At 40.6% G+C, this 22,150-nt stretch overlaps 1 protein-coding gene across 1 annotated transcript in view; it reads right to left on the bottom strand.

The window, feature by feature from the left end:
• Nucleotides 1–12,828: 12,828 nt before the first annotated feature.
• LOC149273602 (protein unc-79 homolog) overlaps nt 12,829–22,150 on the bottom strand; it is a 45,542-nt gene continuing 36,220 nt past the window's right edge. The window contains exons 43-51 of the mRNA XM_089506114.1: nt 21,485–21,589; nt 21,107–21,184; nt 18,103–18,192; nt 17,792–17,967; nt 16,646–16,832; nt 15,903–16,094; nt 14,188–14,265; nt 13,136–13,177; nt 12,829–13,029 (exon numbers count right to left, since the gene is read on the bottom strand). Of these exons, the coding sequence (XP_089362240.1) occupies nt 12,829–13,029; nt 13,136–13,177; nt 14,188–14,265; nt 15,903–16,094; nt 16,646–16,832; nt 17,792–17,967; nt 18,103–18,192; nt 21,107–21,184; nt 21,485–21,589 (1,149 nt within the window). The remainder of the gene's footprint in view (nt 13,030–13,135; nt 13,178–14,187; nt 14,266–15,902; nt 16,095–16,645; nt 16,833–17,791; nt 17,968–18,102; nt 18,193–21,106; nt 21,185–21,484; nt 21,590–22,150) is intronic.

The raw sequence follows: 22,150 nt of genomic DNA, 5'->3' as shown, positions 1-22,150 counted from the left end.
GGATTTAAAAATGGCCGCACCCATACATAGTGCATAGAACACAGCATGCCAACGCCAGCCCCATCCCCCGACTGTTTCCAGATTTCTGTTGTATTTACTTGTGTCTCTCTTTCTGTTTGTCATCACGCGCTCCGAAGGAAACCACTACACAAGGAAGAAAATGGAACCACCAGAGGAGAATATGCAATGACCCTGGAAACCGCGTAACGCGGGTCAGCTGTAACACAGCCACGCATACGTACCCTCCTTAATGCGAGAGGAATAAGCCCCCCAGCATTCACCGAGGCCAACTGCAAATGGTCAGACAGAGGGGGCCTCATATGGGAACCCAAAAACCCACCAGATGCAAAGGAGAGAAAGCATGATCGCAAAACGCCGTATCGGAAAGACTATGAAAGAGGAGACGCCCCCGAGGAACCTTCACAGCCTGCCCTGAGAACATAATCCTCTTATGATTGACAGGCGGAAGGGATAACTCCTGTCAAGGGCAAGGGATAATTCCTCCCACATGCGTAAGGATAACTTCCGCCTGATAATTTCTGCCAAGGAAGCGGAATAACTGATAAAACCCCCCCAAAAGTTTGATTATTTGATTTCAAACAGAAGAGGTGAAACAGGAACTTCACTGCATGCACTGCGTTTCCAGAAACAAAAGAGAAACCTTGTATCAATTATTATCGATAGTAATAAAGAAAGAGGGTGCAGCGTTACCGGACCCCCCAAACCAATGCATGCACTCGATACGTTAACCCAGGACATACAGCTGAGGTATCATTTCTATGCAATACCCAATGGCTGAGGACTTTGAAAGCAAGTGCCGCTAGTGACATTAACCCATTCGTTGCCAGAACAAACCATCAATAACCCATTGCGGGCTTCTTGGCCATCCGCGGTTTGACCCTGTGAACGCCAGCAGCCCCCCCGCAAGACTTTCTTTCTGGCGTTCAGAGGCTGCGATAAGGTTTCTAGGTGCTCCGATCAACACTCTGTTAATGCTAAGCCTCTTTTTATACTGAATGATTTTATTTATTTCTTAGGAAATATATAAAAAAAAAAGATTTTAAAACACTCTGCTCCGACCGCGTGAATACAATAAGCCCGTGTGTTATTAATTCAGCAGAACTAACTTATTACATCATAACATCAGTGCTGTATGGGGTGTAATCTTTGGTTACCGAGAGGCTGGTGTGATACGTCGCAGAACGTCTCGACAATCATCACGCTTTAGGATGTCAAAGCTAATATCGCACACATTAAGGGATTAATTCTGGAAAAAAGCAGCTTTGCTGGAAAATTCTAGAGTCCAAATATATTGTGTCAGTCCGTCACATACTTATGTGATACGTTACAGATAAAAGCATTTGGGTTTTTTTTCTTACTTTTAACCAAATCCCGGAAAGAATCTCTCTCTTGTAATGAAAAATTCTGGACACAATATAAAATATATGTTGTCGGTTTCCCCTAGAAATTAAAAAAAAATATATATATATATTAATATACCGGTATGTTTAAAAAAATAATTCAAAAATTCTATTAAGAACAGGAGGAATTTAAAGCAAAGTTTATAATAAAAGACAAATATTATAAAATAAATAAATAATTAGAATATATTATAGTTAAGACAGGATTTTTCCTGTTATGCCTCTCTGATATTATATCAGGGTAATAATCGGATAGTCGGATTAAAAAACATTTTTTTTCATGGAACCCATACAGTGAAAAGAAGGGTTAATAATATTAGCGTCTTGTCCAATCGTTTTCCTGCTGTCTCCATAATTGTAGCTATCATTAAGGACACATGAATATTCTTGTTATAATGTATTTAATGCTTGCGTCCGCAACTATATTCCTAAAAATAACATCTTTTTTCTTTGTGAAAATGAAAGTATATCAAGTTTAATAATACAACATATGATATTGGAAAAAAAGTGGTTTCTTGCCTTTTATTTCTGAATTATTTATTTTTTAAAATCTGCTTTTGCAATGCCCAGAAAATTACATTTGTCTCACTAGTTTGGTATGGAAATAATTATTTGATTTTATTAAAATCAGGGTGTTTTTTTTTCTATTTAAAACAATAATTCGGAAGTCAGTATGGTGAAGTTTATACAAATATTTTTACTTCACAAATAATTAATGTCAACTTATTTTATTTTTATAAATTTGCCTGGGTTGAAATATTAAAAAAAAATAAAATAAAACAAACAGGGATAGATAACTTAATGGGGAGGAATAATTATACAGGTTCTGGGAATAGGAAGTTAAGACATGCCGGCAGATCGGCCCCATCCGGCCCCCGTCTTGTCGCCCGTTTCTCCTGTTTTAAAGGCTCAAACCTTAATCAGTCGTCGGTCTCGTCTTAGATTCAGGAGCCGTATGTCTATCCCACGCTTGTTTAATCCCCTCACTGTATTACCCTCTACCACTTCTACTGGGAGGCTGTTCCACCCTGTCCGTAAACTAAACTTCCATACATTACAGCTGTTTCCATGACATATACACAAGGTGGGTTTCTAACTGATTCTAAAAAAGATATCCTGTGCTTTTATCATGTCTAAAAATAAGTCTGTAATCCATTTTCGGAAAGGATTTAGTAGACATTTTTGAAGACTGGTTCTAGATGATTAATTATGTTTAGAGTAGAATACAATGTATCTCTATTTCTAGATTTTTAAAAATGTTTTCTCGGAGAATAAATAGTCCATATATAAACCAAATCCCAATTTCTACCAATAAAAAAATCAGGGAAATAATATTATTTTTAGCAGAGCGACAGAAAGTGGCCTCCATCTCTTCTCTTCAACACTCATTGGATCAGAGCCTCTTTATGATTCGTGGTTTTAAAACTTAAATCATTGAAATTATAACACTTTAAATCATTTAAATGATAACACTTTAAATCATTTAAATTATAAAACTTTAAATCATTAAATTATAACAAATTCACATAAAAAATATATTTAATATTTGCTTTTAAATTGGAAATTACCCAAATGTCTATTTAGAAGGAACCGATGCTCGTCGCAGATGGATATACTGACCTGTAACTAATGGGGTGACATCGTTTACTTGGACAGTTATTCCCAATTCCGGAATCTCGAATCCCCTGTAAACAATTTTACCTTCAAGGGATTATATATAAAAAATTTTAAAAAAATGAAAATATGAAGGCATTTTCAGTAAATTAATTGCATGTGAAATTTTAGTCAATTTACAGTGATGTGGCACAAATATTGTATTTTATGTGAAATCCGTGACGCCTAATTCTTCCTCGGTGGAGCCGCGGCAAACTTCAGGATTTAATGTTACAACAATGGAATTCTGGTGTGAATATATTTCATAATATTTATTATAGTCCGGGCTGCGGAATAGGATGGCATTCTAAAAACTAATAATAATAATAATAATAATAATAATAATAATAATGTGGTACATTTAAGTCAGATAACATTATGTAGCACTATATATGTGTCTTTTTATTTTTTTTTTTTTGTATTATTTTGTTGGTATATTATAAATAGATATATAAATTATTCCTTCTTTTTAAAAAAAAAAAATAGTGAATATATTTATTGAGGCGTTTATACGATTTGAATTGTTCTTACTTTTATTATTGACGTATATTTGGTCCTGTATACCGTGAACGAGAAATTCAAGTATCTTAATAAAAACACAGCTTTTTTTCCCAAAACACTGAAGTGTGAATAGCTAAAGTGCTTTCATTATGTCCACAGGCCACGCAGAGTACATCAATCAGAATGAGATTATACAGAGATGATAAGAGGGCCCTGGACGTGGATTGCCCTCAGGACTATTGTAACCCGGATCTTTTGTACGAATTTTAACCTTGACAGCTCTGCGACAACCGATTAAACCCTTATATAATTACACAAAAGTAATAATCTGTTGTTCCAAAATAAATAAATAAGATTAATTGGGAATAACCAAGTTATATGATTTATGCGTATAAAAATATATTTTCTGCAAAATCTGATGTAAAGTATAGCTAAATTAAACTGGGACATACAGTATATGTGTATTTTAAATTCAAGTATTAAGCCAAAATTTTACTCTGCAAGATGTAGTAATATTAGTAATAGATTTACATTATGAGTAAAAAAAAAAAATATACATGATCTTGGTAATTTTTTTCAATTTCAATTATTAGGTTCGTGATCTCATAGCATGGAAAAAAAATGATATTCACATAAATTATGACAAATAACAATTTTAATCCTGTGCATATTTCTTTGGTTTAAAAAATGCTTGAGGTGTAGCATTCTAGAGAAGAATAGATTTATTATAAATCCTGATGAAGATTTTGGGATGTGGGATTGTTAAATGCAGTTTCCAAAAATGATTAAAACATATTTCACTTTTGTTTGCACACCTAGAAGAGAATTTGTGGATTTAGGTAAAACTCCAAGTATATACATCATTTTATGATGCAACAAACATAAAAAGTCTACACAAGTGATTCATGTACTTTATAGGAAATATAAACCTGTATGTAGGAGGCCATCTTGGCTTTGTTGGTAACCGCCCCTCTCTTTCATGACCTCTTCATTTGTAAGTAAAAAAAAACATATGTTATTAGCAGAGGGGTCTTGGCAGCCTCAAAAAATATGATCTCTACACCGTTCTATAATACATTCCAGGCTACAATTATGTAAAAGAGTCAAATATATTTTCCTAATTTGATCTGTAAAGCTCTTCCCGTCGCACCCAGGGCTTAATTTATTGGGGACCCCTCACATTTTAGAAGTAAAACTCTTTATTGCCTTCAAACAATAATTGAATATTTTATTTTCAATTTTTCTGCTCTGTAGAACTTCTTCTCCGAGCCGAACAAACAAGTCAGACTAACGCTAGGATTTATTCACCGTTGGTTCTAACCTGTCTGTTATGTCAAATGATGTCATTTTTGATGTCTGCCTTATAAATAAATACATTTAAAAAAGAAAAGAGGTTTTCGGAACAGACAAGTGAAAAATAACAACAGAGCGTCAGGGGTAGAAGCGATTACAATTCCTGGATTTTTTTTTTTACATCTATATTTTGACGTTAATTCAATTAGACATTTCAGGCAATTTAAACATTCATGTATTGTCCGGTAACACGATTTGAGCTGCAAGACAGCAAACCAGACCTGACAGTGTCAACGGACCCAGGAAAATGTGTAATGGAAAAAAGGATCATAATTGTATTTTTCTCTTAGAAATAAAAAAACAAAATGTGTCCAGCTTTGTGTATCGTTCTGGAAGGCGGTAGCCCTGATCCTCATTCATACCGTAATAAAATTTCATCTGATGCTCATTCATTAATGAGAGGTCGGGGGGGGGGAGGGGGATTAGATATTTCTCAATGAATCAAATTGACGTTCATCACCAAATAAAAGTTAAAAAAAAAAATTTGCCATTTTTTCCAAATCCCAACCCCCCTCTTATGTGTATATCATGGGAGCAGCCACCTAGACTTCCTGTTCAGAGGATCCGCATGTGAAAAGGGGCGGGGCCTGCGCTAGAAATAGTCGGAGCTGCTTAGCAATGGTGCCTTCCAGAGATGGCAGAGGCGGCGGTACAAACTCCATTTTAGGCCATTAATGCTACATTTGAGGCATTAGTAGCATTTTACGATTAACAATATAGGTCAACATTTACAATTGTGGAAAAACAAGATTTCATAGCGAGCAGAAGAAACAACTTCTTACAGTAAGGGCAGTAAAGATGGAGAATCCGCAGCCAAATGAAATTATTTGGACTGATTCGGCCAAAAAGAGTCAAACGAGCGTCTGGATACATTTCAGATAAAGCAGTAAATTATATTTAACAGAAATAAATGGCAGTCTGGAGAAAGAATGATTAAATAAGAAGAAAGAAGAATTTCTTGAAAAGGAAAAGGAAGAATAGTGTATATTTTTTGCATTTTTAAAACATTTGTAAATAAGGTTTTTTGTGTTTTTTTGGGGTCTTTTTCGGTCTAATTAACTATGTAACATTTGATAGAAAGAGATACACATTTAGCCGGCAACGAGCACTTATCCCTCAAGAGCCATTACTAACTCCTCTTACTGAAGAAAGTAGAGCGGAAATCCACTTAAACATAAGGGGAACTTCTATCCCCCGGTTACACATTCTGCCTCCTGGGGGAGAAATCAAAGAAAATGTCAGTTTCTGAACAATTAACTAAAAAAAAGATCATTAGGTAGATCTTTCTTTTGTATCTGAGAATTACAAATAAAGTCATGAAGCTAGATGTCTACATGGTGGCCGCGCATGAACTTTTTGGTATAAAGGTACGAAGTGATAACGCAAAATATGTTTATGGGAAATGCTGCTCTATACCTGCCAACATTGACTTGATTGGTTGCATAAAACAGATCACTAAAAGGATCCAGTATTGGGCCAAATGCTGCCTCTAAACCTTTACAGAGAGGGTGGTAGCCCTTTATTTCCCTTGCTGGCTGCTAAACACATATTTTTACCTCTAGGGTAGGTACATTCTCTCTGCCACCCCTTGCCACCCCCTGCCAACCTCCCTTCCATCTAGTGGAGTGCTTTTCTTTCCCAAACACTAATTCTTTCCTGCCATGAGATCGTCCCCAGCTGTCTTCTCCAACGCATATAATCAACCTGTGGGAGCCAGCTGAATGATTAAAGCCGCGGGGCTGATTGAGATTAGTCCGTCCGCGCACTTGCCCCTGCAATGAGATGATGCTTTGAATTTGCAACCGCGAGGCAATCAGATGAGCGCTTCAAAGAATAATACCTGGAGGAGAGATTAGCGCATTTACGCTGCATCCGTTTGAAAAGGAAAATTGAAGGCTTTATTGTCGCTGTGACGGTCGCCGTGCGTCGGGGACAAATCACTGACATTTGACGGGTTTCAGATACACATCTAGCATGTCCTACTTAATCCTATAAGCTGTGATGGGCACCCTCAGCCGGCACAGCTCAGAGAAACTACAACTCCCATTCATGGCGGATGTTTCCCCCCACCAGTTACGTTAGCGGAACATAAATCAGACAAACGATTGATCTGCCCATTAAATATGGGGGGCTCTGCAGAATTGCTGTACATTTAAAGGGACTTCAATTTAAAGGGACCAGTCAACCATCATGTGTATTAAAGCACTTGGTACTCAGTATCACTAGAGAGTCAGAGACTGAGATGGGATGGAAGGAAGTTTTACTTTACTGAGAATATGGTAGATAAGTGGTGCAGCCTCCCAGCAGAAGTGGTAGAGGGTAATACAGTGAGGGTATTAAACATGCACGGGATAGACATACGGCTCCCGAATCTAAGACAAGACCAACGACTGATTAAGGGCCGAATGGGTCTGGTTTCTAACTCACAATAGGTTCGGTAGACACAAAATAATCTTTTATTTTTTTATTCCTGGTTTTGGGCATTTGTTGTGAATTTTATCCTTTTTTATATATATTTATATGGATTTTGATTTGCAACCTTTATACTCACCACTGATGCAATTTGCCAATGACTTCAGGTTTATGATGTCATTATAATTCAATTTAATCACTTCTCAAAACCAAAGAAAGCAGAGACATTCTGACATTCTGACAGCAATTAATCTTTCGGCGCTGATGGGGGTCCGCGTCTGCGACCCCCCGACCAACCGCTAAAACGTTGACTGAGAAACTAAAGCGCCAACAAATTATCCAGGAAACGGCTATTAAATTAGACAAGTAGAGGTTCTAATAAATCGCTACGAGGTCTCCGGGGAAATTAGGATTATCTTAAATGACTCTGACATTATCCACTATATCGCCGATCGATGAGTGGCCCCCATGGGAACTGGACACAAGACATGAATCTTCTGATCTCCATGTTCCCCATTAATCTGTTTATCAAATATAATCGTTTTCCTCCATTTTATTATTTTTTTATAAATGTATATTAATTTTCACCAGCCATGTCTGTGTTAAAATAAATCTTTAGCAACATTTGTTTAGGAAATGTCGGTAAACATGAACCCCGAGATGTGGGCAAAGCTTACAAAAGAGGACCCTTCGTGTTAAAGTCACCCTGCTTTTTTGTTGCTTTACCGAGAATGTGAAACAGCCTCCCAGCAGAGGTGGTAGAGAGTGATACAGTGAGGGTATTAAACATGGATGGGATAGACATACGGCTCCTGAATCTAAGACGAGACCAACGGCCGACAAGGGGTAACAGTCAGTAGGGTATTTGCCTTACTCTCCATCACTAGCCTTACAGCTGGGGTATGATGTCATATCTGGTTGGTCGACTCTTAGGACGCACAGTCCCGGATGGAAGCAAACTATGGGGGACTGTGCAGCCCCCGGCTTGAGGGCCCATGGTTATGCTTATTGGGGGGTCTCTGCAGGCACCGGGTATCCCCCCTTTATGCAGCTGCCTTATTCTCTCAGGTCCGAGCAATGACTTTGCTTTTCTGTCTCCTTCAATATTCTTAAGAAGCCATCAGCGCCAAACCAGATTTAAAGAAGAAAACCCAATTAGAAGCAGAAGGATTAGCGAAGCGCGGCCGCGTTGGACTCCGGCACATTCTACTAAAATCCAATTGTCTTTAATATCATTTCAAGTGGAAATCGGTAAAGTGCCGTCCGCATTTCTGGTTTCTGACATTCATGCGGCAAAAATTCCAGAAATAAGAGGAAGTTCCGCGGCGCACAATGTCCCCGAGGCGCAGGTAACGCGGCGACGCTCCGGACCGAGTATTGCCAGTTATATCCACGTAAGCAGCCAAGCAATTAGGCATCGCAATACAGCGAGATTGCAACCCGCAGGTCGCTAGCGGCGGGAGGCGGTTACCCCCTTATTATACATCATGGGGGTTTCAAGATACATCAGCATGGCAGCTGGTTATCAGTGCTATGTTTCTAATGCAGCGTGGAATTGTGTTTATTTTACTGAAATCGGCTCCAGCACATAGGCAGATTCCACAATATGTAACATTAATTATTTATTATTAGAACCCTGCAAAAAAGAGGAAAAACTAGAAAAAAATAATTCAAAATCCCCACCTGGTCCTGTGGCTAAGACTTTTCTTATGCCGCCATCGCTGTCAGCCATGTGATGTTTTGGGTGACTTTCCCGGCTCAGACACCACACTGAGCTGATGCTTTATGGCGATGCTAATGAAGTCCATTCCTCCATAGACTTTCATTAGTCAGAGAGTCCAACTGGGTGATTAAGACCGAGACATTTCCCACAGGCAGTATGATAAGGAGTCGGGGTGTTTGTCTAGCAGATTGGGGATCAGATAACAGAGCGAGAACAAACGGCTGATATGCAGCTGCCTGAAAACATGGGGTAAAAAAGGAAAACCCAATATTTATGTGGTCCATGCCGAAAGTGACCCCGGCAGCCGTTATTAGGCAAGTCCTTGTTTGAAAGGATCTAAAATATTCAAAAGCATAAACCAGTATGTTTTCCTCCTGCTAAATAATAGATGCGGCGTGCAGAGCCCACGTAGCGTTTCAACGCGTCTATCAAACTCTCGGGAGTCGATCTGTACATTTGCATTACGGTAGAACTGAGATGTCCAGGTAGGATCTCTCTAGCACCGAAGGGGTTAAGGAATTTTATTTTTTTAATAAGGAACGGTCAGAGCCCTCGGTAATACATCTTCTATAGGAAAAAATCTATTTCAGTCTGACCCTAATTGATTAAACTAAGTTTGTCACAATATTATGTTCTCGTGTGCCCACGGGAGCGAATGATTTCTCGGTGTCATGTTCTGTTTGTTAAATAGGTGCCAATGTCCTTCCATGAGCCGAATCCTTAACCTAGTAACAAAGTAACAGAGTCATTCGGATTAAAAAACACCCAAGATCCTTCCTTCTGATCCAAAAGACGGCAATTCATTTTTTTGGTTTTTTTGCCATTTATGAGAAAAAATCCTTTGTGACTATTGTGATTATTTGCCCAATTTAACAATGCATCCTGTCCAGGGTCGGCCCTTCATAATACACAGTGAACTTGGTCAGATAAAAGGTCTCCCCATAGACTTTTTACATAAACGAAAATTGCCCCCAGCAGTACCGAGCTATTTGATCACTTACAGGATCTAACAGAACATATCCCACGGAATTAATAAATAAAGCAAAAGGTAACAAATAACCATATTTAGTTTATAGAAAAAGCACATGCCACGGCAGAAGCTCATTACAGCTGATGTGCTACTGCCAGTGTTTTTATGTTTGCCAATGTTAGTTTTTCAGTCTTGAAATTGCATTTATGTGTCAAATATTGGGTTGAAGTTCCAAATATATGATTGGATAAGAAGCCATCACTATGGAAAAGTACAAAATGATGTATCAATTGAACTACCTCTATATACTATATCTTATAAACCATATAAATAATGCAATAGGTTAGAAGCTCTCTGACCCTCAATTGTAATTTAATTAAAAGCAGTTTGATTACAAACTGGCCAAACTCCATTGGGAATTCTGCATATATTTAGTAAAAGAGCGCAGGTTCCTATCGGTTACTGATCAATACCCAGAAAATGTAACCGGCTGCGATAAACGCTTGAGTCATGAGTTTAACTCGTATTTTTATGCACTTGTTTAGAGCTCTCATAAAATATACCCCCCCCTTGAAAAATGTCCGTTTTGTGGATTTACTGGTGAGCAGAGCCACTAATTCTTCCCATAAACCTCCAAAAGCATCTGCCAGCAATTTTTACGCAACACAAACCTTAAGAGGCTTTTGTTGATGAATTGAAGCAATTCTTTTTATTATAATATTATAAAAGCACACGAGCTCTTTGCATATCATCTCAATCCATGACACAGTAAATAACGTCATGGATGTTGTATACGGCATCGCAGTTTGCCGGCACGGTGTGGTTAGGTTGGAAATAAATCTTACGATCTATGCACAGAAACCTAGAACCTGCTGACAGATCGGCCCCATCCGGCCCCCGTCTAGTCGCCCGTTTCTCCTGCTGTAAAGACTTAAACCTTAATCAGTCGTTGGTCTCGTCTTAGATTCAGGAGCCGTATGTCTATCCCATGCATGTTTAATACCCTCACTGTATTACCCTCTACCACTTCTGCTGGGAGGCTGTTCCACTTATCTACCAACCCCTCTGTAAAGTTTTCAAGCCATTTGGCTAGTGAAAAAAAAGCTAAGAATCCCCATTCACTAAGGTTATGCGACATTAAAAGCTCTGGGTGCGTCCGTAAAAGAAGTATCTTCAATGATGAGGCAACGTTTACGGGTTTTATATCCATATCCGCTCCTGGCACGCAGAATAAACGCAGAAATCAAGTCCTTTTCTAATAAATAAATAGTTTGCATTTATTTGATTTTCAGTAAATCGCTGTATACAGTAACTCTGTACTTACATTAAGATGAAACAAAATGAATGAGAAAGCTGGAAACGAGAGGAGTTCAGAGCCGTGACGCTTCTGTCTTTGGATACATTGAGAACTTTGTATCGTCTGCAAAACCTTTTCAGGAACAAGTTAGTTGTGTGTGGAACGCTCTTCGCATTCGGGAATAACATTTAACGCTTGCAGTGCGATCAGATGTTAACTCAGTTTTGGCGATCGGTGACAATATCGTCTATTCGTACCCTAATATACATATAACGTACACCCCCAAGCTGTCCGGTCTTGAGCATACGCAAGACAGTCAACCCAAGCATCAGGAGCCTCTAGCGTTACAGAGAAATAAATCGCTGAAACATTAACGAAATAATGAAGGAAAAAAACACAAGGCTGGAACCTCCACATACAATAAAAAGACAGGAAAAGCACAGGTTTCCTACATAAATTCTAAGTGCACTTTTTTATTCTGCCGTTATCCCTGGCCTTTGAAGGGAAAACACTTTCCCCCCAAAAAACATTACAATATTATACAGAATACTTTGTAGTTTTATTGCACAGAAATGTAGGAAAAAACCGCAGCCGTGTCTAGCGCGGACTGGCCCGGGTTAGTGCGTTCGAGTCGTGCTTTGACTTGCCATGTACCACACAGTGACTTCCACTCATGGAGTCCACACTGGGGACTCATGAGACCTGAAAAATGGCTTTTTTAACTCAAAGTTGTAGCCCTGTTACCCAGGACACACACCGGTGAAAACAACCCCGGCAGATGCCCCCCTCTCTGTCCCGCACAAGACTTGTCAGGCCAAAGCTCTCCAGAACACAACTCCCATCACTCCGGGACACTGACAAGTCCTGATCTAGAACGGCATATCCCCTTAACTTAAACTAGAACCAGAAAATGCTAACTTTTCTTTTTTCTATATAAATGTTTCTTTTAAATTAATTTAGAAATAGTGGTTTCTCTCTCTCATTTCATTTATATAAAATATATCGCATTTATTATCCCTTATAGGGGTCACCTATGATCTTGTAGGATAAGGACACAATTATGTTGAGTGCGTTTTAAGGGCCAACTTTGATGACCAAGTGTCCATGCCCAGTGGTCCAATCAGAGCGAGGTTCTAAGCATGGATTTTTTGTAAAGGCAAAACCAACACCAAATTTAAAAGAGATCTCTCGGGGTTGTTCATTTTGGGGGAGATCTTGATCTGCTTTGTGGGCAGAATGAGGTGCAGATACATTAGATGTTGACAATGCACCTTTCTTTGGTATTTCTTACGGTTATGTGATGAATATTTTAGTCTTTAGGTTGCGGTCATTTCTAGAGCGAAAGCTTTAGTGGTTTTACACGCATTGTTCTCCAAGAACACATACATGACGCTAACCTGACCGCCGAGGTGGAGACGTAAGCCTATTTACTTGTATATAACCCACGGAGTAAGTGGCACGCGTGGCAAGTTGAGGAATCAGCCTTTTGCTTTCTATGCTACAGAGGATAAAACTGAGAAGCCGCCTCCGAGGATTGGATTTCCACTTGGGCCATTTTGAACTGAGTGCACTGCAACCACTTCCGGAGGACCGTGGAATTGTGATTCATCTGAGCGGAACCTTGTAACATTCGCAGGTTCTGTTGGTTAACGTTGTTCTGAATCGCCTGGAGACGCAGCTGGAGCCCCGCTGATAAATGCTGTATAAAAACATAAAAATTTGCATTTAAAAAAAAATATCTATTTATTTATTTCGTTTTTTTTATGATGTTTTATTAATACAGGATTCTGAGAACAGACTCTCACCTTAATGTTGGATTGGATCATTGGCAGCCACATTGGAATCAACTGTATAAAAAAAGATAATCAGATACAAAATCATGTTTGTGATGAAAGCAAGTTCTTCTGTTTTTTTGCAGAACACCATACTTTAGATTATTTTTGAATTTTTTTATAAATGCAAGCAATGGTTATTAACCAGTTACATGCTACAAGCCCCATATTCGCTCATCTGCTCCTCCTAAGACAATTGACCCTCCTTGCACAAGCCTTGGCGCGTTCGAAAAGCCATCGCTTGGCCCAATGCTGAGCAAACCTCATCGCTCCAGCTTCTGCTGGTCTAAACCTAAGCCGGCTGCCAAGCCCAAACTTTCCGCTGCTGATCTGATACAGCCGGTCTGCTAAATCTGCTTTCCGATGCTAATTGGAATCCTGTAGAGGCAGCACACATAATACGAAGACATTTATTGTTTAATTACCAAAAGGCCATTAGATCCAAAATATGAATGCAATTACGCCCTCTTAACATTATCAAGATTTTCAATTACACTTGGAAATCCATGACCTCCCGGTAATCATGAATGACAATATCTGATGATTCGCGTTCTGCTCTCCCAATCCCATAGACCATCTCGTAGAATACAGAACGCTTTCAGGGTAATTGTATTAATGGCAAAGTCACATCATGCTGGCAGATTATAATATACCTGCATTCCTTATCGTATAAGATTAATGTGTCTCCATTTGCAAATGAGATAAGCTATAACAGGGACCAGCATATCTCCACTGTTAGTCTAACATGCCTTTATTGCATGACCCCCATGTCCTTCCACTTTATCCCTTGGCGGGTTGGCCATAAGGAAACCTTATTGATCCAATCCCAGGTCCTATGTATGTATAGCATACCCCTCGTCTTACATGCGATCATCTGCAGGTAGGTATATGAGCCCTTCTGGTCGGTATACCCCTGCTAACACGCATAGGGGGGGAACAAAGATCTCCAACAGAAATATGTATTTTTATGAAGTCACCGAGACTCCTGAAGATAAGAATGTTTGGAAAGGCTCCCAGGAACTTACCTTGACAAACACAGTTGAGTCGCACTCCTGCAAAGCCTCCATCAGACTAATGAGATGAAGGCAAACCATTTCAACCATCTAGAGGAGGAGAGGGTTACATCAGATACGCAGGTTGGAGAAGGACCATGTATTTTTAATAACCACAGCAACCTACTAGTACACAATTAAAGACTTAGCGCAAGTGGTAGTTTCCTCTTGCTGACAATCCCTCCGGCCGATATATACCTGTATAAAGAGCTCCTACCAGGTACCTTGGCATGCATGCATTCCGAAAGGTGGCAAGCGCAGGGTTATTGGGGGCTTACATACACATCACAGAAGTGCTATCGTCAAACTGACACCCTACACTCCTTAACCTGACCCCAATGGGGCAACTTTAACATTCTAGATTCTCTTTTGCCACTTACTATACACTTTCTATTCAAATGCCTCTCCTATATATAAATGCATATAATAATTATATAAAACATGTGATGTCATTGTGAGGTTACTCGATCTGTTGTCCTTCCTGAAATATTTTACATATATAATAATATACCGTATTTGCTCGATTATAAGACGAGGTTTTTTCCAGAGCAAATGCTCTGAAAAATACCCCTCGTCTTATAATCAGGGTCGTCTTATAATCAGACCTCAAATAGGTCTGATTATGAGACTAAGATCCAGATCCCCCGCAGCGATGCAGAGGACCTGGATCCTCCTGTGTTAATCCCCCCCCCCCAACTTACCGGTGCTTCTGAGTCCCCGGTGCTTAGTCCGGGCTGCGTGTAGAGCTCTACGCGATTGTATCGTGTAGAGCTCTACGCTCTACACGATACAATCGCGTAGAGCTCTAAACGCTGCCCGGACTAAGCACCGGGGACTCAGAAGCACCGGTAAGTTGGAGGGGGGGGGCATAACACAGGAGGATGCAGGGGACCTGCATCCTCCTGTGTTATGCCCCCTCCAACGTACCGGTGCTTCTGAGTCCCCGGTGCTTAGAGCTCTACGCGATTCGCGTGGAGCTCTACATGCTGCCCGGACTAAGCACCTGGGGCTCAGATGCAGGGGACCTGGACCCTCCTGTGTTATGCGCCCCCCCCCAACTCAGAAGCACCGGTAAGTTTGGAGGAGGGAGGGGGAGTGTTAAATGTGGGTTTGAGGCATTTCTGGAGGCAGAGTGCTCTGTGAAATGCCTTTTAACCTCTTTAATGCCACTCTGCCTCCTGAAATGCCTTAAACCTCCCTATATGCCACTCTTCCCCATAATATGCCTTTTAACCCTCTAAGTGCCAGAGTGGCATATAGGGTTAAAAGGCATATCATGGGGCACAGTGGCATATAGGGTTAAAAGGCATATTATGGGGCACTGTGGCATTTAGAGGGTTAAAAGGCATATCATGGGGCACAGTGGCATATAGGGGGTATAAGGCACTTCTGGGGCAGATGTGCATAACTGGGGGACAGGTTGGAAAATAGAAGGAAATAAAACCAAAATATTTTTCTCAAGCATAGCTTTTATTAAAAAAAGTGTTTAAATGAATTAACATTTACTGGTAAAACTTTTTTCCTATAGGGTCGTCTTATATTCAGGCTTTTTCTTTTTTTCCTAAATTAATATTAAGATTTGGGGGGTCGTCTTATAATCAGGGTCGTCTTATAATCGAGCAAATACGGTATTATTCTCACATTAGTCTATCTGCATCCGTGCCGGCGACATAGCGGCAGATACCCACCACTGTGTTATGGGCCATCAGCTGGAGGATGCTGGGGGTGACCCTGCTCCAGAACTCCAAGGCTGTCAATATAGCCGTGAATTCATTCTGATTCTGCAGCGTCGGGGCGATCGCCGCCTGCTCGCAATACACGGTCCAGAGTTGGGCAAAGATGAAGGCGTGGAACAGCGAACACATGTGGAGCACGGACGTCTGCAAACATATTACAGACGCTACATCATGTACTGGTACTGAATCTTTTATTGACACCTTTACCAAGTGTAAACTAAGGAGAATTAAAAGCAAATGGGAACGATACATATATATATATATATATATATAATGACCATATAGAATTTTCATGCAGGCTGCTGTTTCTTGTGGTTGTTAGGGTTCCAGAATTAAGATTAGTCCATTATAGTCCAATTTAGAATATTTCAGACTATGGAACCTTACAGGCATCATGAAAATCTTATTTTGGAATCTCAGAAGTCTCATCTTCACATGGTCCCGCAAGCTTATGCGATTCTGCTTCATTTTCTATGTTGGCCCAAAAATAACAAAATAAATACTAACTAAAGACTTTTGGGACAGTCTCTCTATATTCTCTGAACTGAAATGCAGTTATGGGGGTAAGCAGGTGGCAAGATGGCCAGCCAGGGCAATTAATAGTAAAAAATAACTACCCCGAGCCAAGCACATAATTTGAAAGATCGCCCAGGTCTGGATGGTGTGACAGGCGCTTTGTTGCGTCACATTTTTACCTTGGACTGTTCTGGGAACCCGATGAGGATGACAATAAGGTGGTCGGCAATTTGGGAGCCGGCGTCCAGGGGAATCGGCATACAGGCAGAGGGGGAATTCGGGCAAACGACTCCGTGAGTGAGAGACCCCAAGAGCAGCCACGATAGCAGCCGGATATGGGAAACGCATTCGATAAATTCTTTAGGTCTGTTCAACAATAACAACAATTAATAATTCATTTATTTCTCCAGAAAAAAAACCCATTAATATTTACTGATAGAAATGATAATTTTAGTATAAAGACCCTTCTCGACTTTATATGTTTTCCCTACTCTGCTCAGTTTATGTCTCTTGAAACTAAATGCAGCATCAGAAGCATCGTTTCTGGTACCGGCTGAATCACCGAACCCTTCCAGCTTGTTAAATTTGATCTATTTTTGCAGGCAGGACATTCTTGCTCAGGTCGAATCTTCTAGGTAAAGAATTCACCACCAACTTGGTGGTTACACTACAGCTTTTTTAATGAAGGAGGACAATAAGAGGTTACAAAAGTGTAGATACTTTCTAAGCTGGACCCGGCTCTTAAACAGATTTCTTAAATGCAATGTAAGGACGTTTTACTTTACTGAGAGGGTGGCAGATAAGTGGAACAGCCTCCCAGCAGAAGAGTTAGAGGCTAATACAATTTAAACATTTAAGCATGGGATAGGCATACGGCTCCTGAATCTAAAACGAGACCGCATGCCCACCAAGGGCCCAGGAGTTCTTTATTCCTCCAAAGATACAGAATCCTCCCTCCTTGGTATATGGCGTTTCTGAAACAAATCCCGTGTTTTCCGAATAACTGCATTACGAGGCTGCGCTCGTCACATGATGAAACCGTTACAATGGGATTAATCAGGATTAGTCAGCAGCCAGAAGAAAAGTCGAGGGATTTTCTTGACCTACATATTTATGGACAATTCAATGTGACGCCATAACCAAGATTCCGCAGAATTATCAGGCAGATCCCCCGCTGTGTGTGAAATAATAAGAACATCTCAATAACTGCCCGAGAACCCATTCACCCCGAGTGCTAATATTTCCCACGATGCACCAGACTGCACCTCCCTGATTGGCCGCCCCCTTTTTCTTAGAGTTGGGAGTCCGCGGGTTGGTTTTCTTACCCCTGCTGCATGGCTGAGGGTGGGTGATACAGCCACGGTAGGTACCGGATGACAGCCTTGTTGTCTCGGTGGTTCCCCCGAGTTATCTCCATGGCGGCGATCTGGGCAAGGCCGACTTTAAGATGACCGCCGAACGTGTCTTCGTGCAGCGGCTGGGAGCACGTCTTCATGTGACTCTGGACACACAATACAACAGTGAACACAGGTGGTCCTATCAGACTTGTCGGACCCCAATCTTACAGAGGGCTAATGCCTACACAAGTGTAACCCAATATTATACATTTTTGTTTCAGAGAGGTGGGCTGGTTTACCTTTAATTTGGTTAGCGTGTGCATGTCTGCGATGAAGTCTAATAACTCCCCGATGTACTGCCGCGCGCATTCCATGGCAGCCGTGCCGCACTGGGTACACAAAACAAAGGGTTAATTCATTCACAATTTAGATTCTTATTCAATGTGTGCAAAGAGAGAACGCATCATTTATCGATCTGTGCTATTCCTTGGTGTAGGGCTAACGCCAATATTTATTTATTCACTCCATCAATTTTATGTGCTTTATTTTAGGTGTAATGGGATTTCTGGAGTCGATACTTTTTTATGAGGCCAAGGTATCAGGACCTCAGAGGTCTCTTCTTTATGTGGGATTGTAACATCTCAAGGTCCTTCTTTTTTCTGTATTTGCCCCATAAAAAGGATCAACGTCAACTGAAGCCGCCATTTTTTTCTTGCTCTACTACGGCTACTTCCAGTTTTCTTAGATGTATCCATTACCCAAATGTCATCGTGACACAAAGTAACTGTCCGCGGCGCCAAAAAATATTTATTCCGCAGCACAAAACGGTTTCAGTTCTGCTTGGTTGGGTTGAATCGTTTCTCTGTCATCTGGAAACACGACGTCTTAAGGTCACATTGTCTAGGAATTCGGCTCCGTAGCTGAGAAGCCTTCAGAGACATCCATCACTCCAATGCACAGTATCCACAAATTACAAACAATTCCGTTAGCAGAATCCCATTGGCGGAGGGTAAGAGGATCCTAAATAACGGAGGGTTCCGTAACATGAAGAGGCAAGGAACGCGGCACCATTAGTCCTGAGCCGGGTAAGGTCCTCATTTATCGAGGCTGGAGAGGACCCCAAATCCCTCCCGTCCTGTGGAAACCGCCCCACGTCCAGAGATAACTCTAGATAATAAATCTCTAGAATCACGTCTTTCTTTCACTCCCCGCGTTACAGAAGCAACTAGAACGTCTCGCTTCTTTATGAGAAGTGTCCTAAAAATCCTTTATTCTTCCGGCATTCTATAATCGTCTTGGAGTGTCGGAGGAATAAATGTGCGACTGATGTGCGAATGAATTATGTCCTTATCTAGAGTACAGTAACCCGGCTCCCTGCTTCCCATATCTCAGGCTCCAGACTACGCTCTCTTTTCTCCAGAACACCACTTACCGCTGAGCTAACACTTCTTATAAAGCCTCCTTACCTTAAAGTTCTCATCCCCATACCTGATACCCTGAGATATACCCACACCCCCTCTGCACTCCGTTCATAGCGGGGATCTTTCTCTTCCTTTAACATCTCCTGCCCCATCTCGAGGCTTTCTCCCTTACTGCTCTAGAACGTCCTAGCACCGGCCATGCGCGCAGCCTCAACTCTCCACAACTTCAAAACCAAACTAAAGGAACTAATACATCAATTACTTGAAAACTAACGACCTCGCCTTGGTTCCTATCCAGAATATAAATTGAGGAGGCACTTTTAACTTCTATGGGTAACTGCAATGGTTAGATATGATTTAAATCAGTTTTTATTATGATGTCATCTTCTGAATTTAGACCGTCTTTAAAAATGAAGGCGCTGTCTCTTTAAGGGGATTTTTTTCCCCAGCACATCTCGGGGACATTAAAGACGTCCGTGAATCTTGTAAGATAACTCTCTGCACCGCTCAAAGCATATTTCATTCCGTTCTCCTTATAATAAATCTAAAGGGTTTTATTTTTTTCTGTGATTGGCTGCGCCGAGCTCGTAAAGCGTATAAGACGGCACCAACATGTCTCATCGCGCACCGCCATGCGATTTTTTTTGTCTATTTAAAAGAGATTATATATGGCAGGAAAACAAGTTTAATGAAATAAGAGAGAGAGAGGACTCCCTTTAACCCCAACATGCGCGTGCTCTGAGTGGGATAAACGGCTCGGGATACTACATCCAAACCGCAAATTTAGTAATTTAAGGGACCCGGGCAATTAAACCACACCTACCAATGTTTCAAATGACCAACGAGGGGTACTTTTGTTTTAGGGGGTGTGGTTAGAGTTGTGGGGTGGGGCTTCATCCAGACTTTTTATGTGACTTCGTGCCCTATTTGTGTAACTGAATGGGGCATTTAGAAGAAGAAGAATAATGGGGTTTATTTACCCCGTTTAATTTATAAAGCCATTTCCTGATGTTTCTATACACATTATCCGGGCTTTTAGGGAAGTAGAACCCTGCGATACCCTCATACCCAGCAAACATTCTGACCTCCGAGAAAAGAGGGGCATCAGGGATTTAGGGACGAGACAGGGACTGTATGTCGAAAATAGAGACACTTGGAAAATTTGCTAAACAAAATATATAGATCAACAGGAAAGAAGAGGTTCTAAGCAGCTGCCTCTGCTCTTGTTTCAGGACACCTTCATAGTGCCTGGTATAGAAATGAAGGGATGTTTCATTTGCTCGTTATTTCATCTTTCTCTACAAGACTTTGCTGTCTGTTTAAGGCGAGTGCATAATTAGCATCCTTTCCGGGGCGTCTCAGTGAAGCTAAAGTCTTATTCTCTCCTGTTTTTATGTTAATGTACATTTTCATTGTGCTGAACTGGACCCCTCTGTCTTGCGGAAAGCTATGCGGCTGTCAGCTCCGTGACAGAATAACAGACAGAATAAGAAGGTCGCTGGCAGACTTGTCAGGAAAGCCTAAGACATCCTACCCTGATGCCAGGACCGGAGAAACAAAAAGCCAGGAGTCTCGGCATCTCAACACAATCATATTTTGCATTTCCAGTCCTGGGTTAACTCTGTGTGTGCCTGACGGAGCACTGACCCCAGCGGCAACTTCCTATGGGAAGACGGCGACTCTAAAGTGCACGTTGGCCACCAAAAGGGCCACGATTTACTAACAGGTCCCTAGTACCTGCACTGTACCGTATTAACCAGTTATCCTTTGAAGTATTGCAGTTTCTTTTTTTTTTTAAAAAGGATCATTCTTGATAATGCAGGTTTTTTATATATTTTTTTTCCATTTTATATAAGAAAATGGCCCAACCCATCGCACTTACCCCGGGGACCGAGGCAAACATCTGCTTGTGAATGATGGTAGACTCTGCAAGTTTAGTTCCAACATCTGTACAAATAAACTATAAAATAGCAAAAATAGTTAGATTAGAGGTTCAATTATTTTTAATATTTAGCAATACTTCAAAAATGGCTGATATTTTCTGAAAATATTTTTGATTATACAATTTATTCTTAAATTATTTTTTTTTTTTTCAATGGATGCATATTTATGCCAATTATTGTCATTTAACAAAACAAGTTTTAGCCATTCAAGTGCCGGAAATCTGAGTGAGCGCAGAGGAGTTTAATTGATTATCAGCTCTTAATATAATTAATTCCCCTCCTCCCTTTCCGACCCTGAATCCGGGTAAATGTTTCACCTGAACCAGCAGTAAGAGATTAGTGTCGGGTAAAGGGGACTTTAGTTTCAAGGCTTGCAGAAGATCCAGGATCACGCTTCGGGTCAAATAATATTTATCTCTCTCCTGCAAAATCACAAAAAAAGTATCAATACCGAGACAAAGGGTTAACAGTTCATTTTTGGCATTCTACACATCTTACAAGAGATTTTACTCAAGCTGGAGGATTTCAAAGAGAAAAAAAAAAAAACCTAAGCCCAAAATTTAATTTCAGAATGTGAAAATATTTTTAGAGCTCCAAGCCTCATATCTTATGTGTTACCTACTGGAGTAAATTAAACTTGCCGAATTGCTTTTGCCGAAACACTTTTATTAGCTTTTATTACATTTCGGCTTGCCGTAGGTCGGTATTATCAGTGAACTGATTTGGAAGATAACGCAATGCGACTCCCGCAGCTCGAGAGACTCACGGCGGCCAAAGTGCTTGCTTACTGTGGGACACAGCGACCCCATCACAGTGTTTTTTTTTAATATACAGAAGTTGGTGTGTTGGTGAGGTTGTAGGGTTGCTGGTAATTGATCGGCTTCACCATTTGGTCCAAGTGGTTTGGATTCTCTGACCGGCTCCATGGAAAGCTGCTTTTGCTGGGAGGAGAAGCTGCATAGTTGGCTCTTGACTGTCAGAAA

This window comes from Sceloporus occidentalis, unplaced genomic scaffold (assembly GCF_023333645.1).
Source record: "Sceloporus occidentalis isolate IW3139 unplaced genomic scaffold, rSceOcc1.0.p SCAF_365, whole genome shotgun sequence".
NCBI lineage: Eukaryota > Metazoa > Chordata > Lepidosauria > Squamata > Phrynosomatidae > Sceloporus > Sceloporus occidentalis.
The sequence above is the reverse complement of the archived record's forward strand: the minus strand, read 5'-3'. Positions and strand labels throughout refer to the sequence as shown.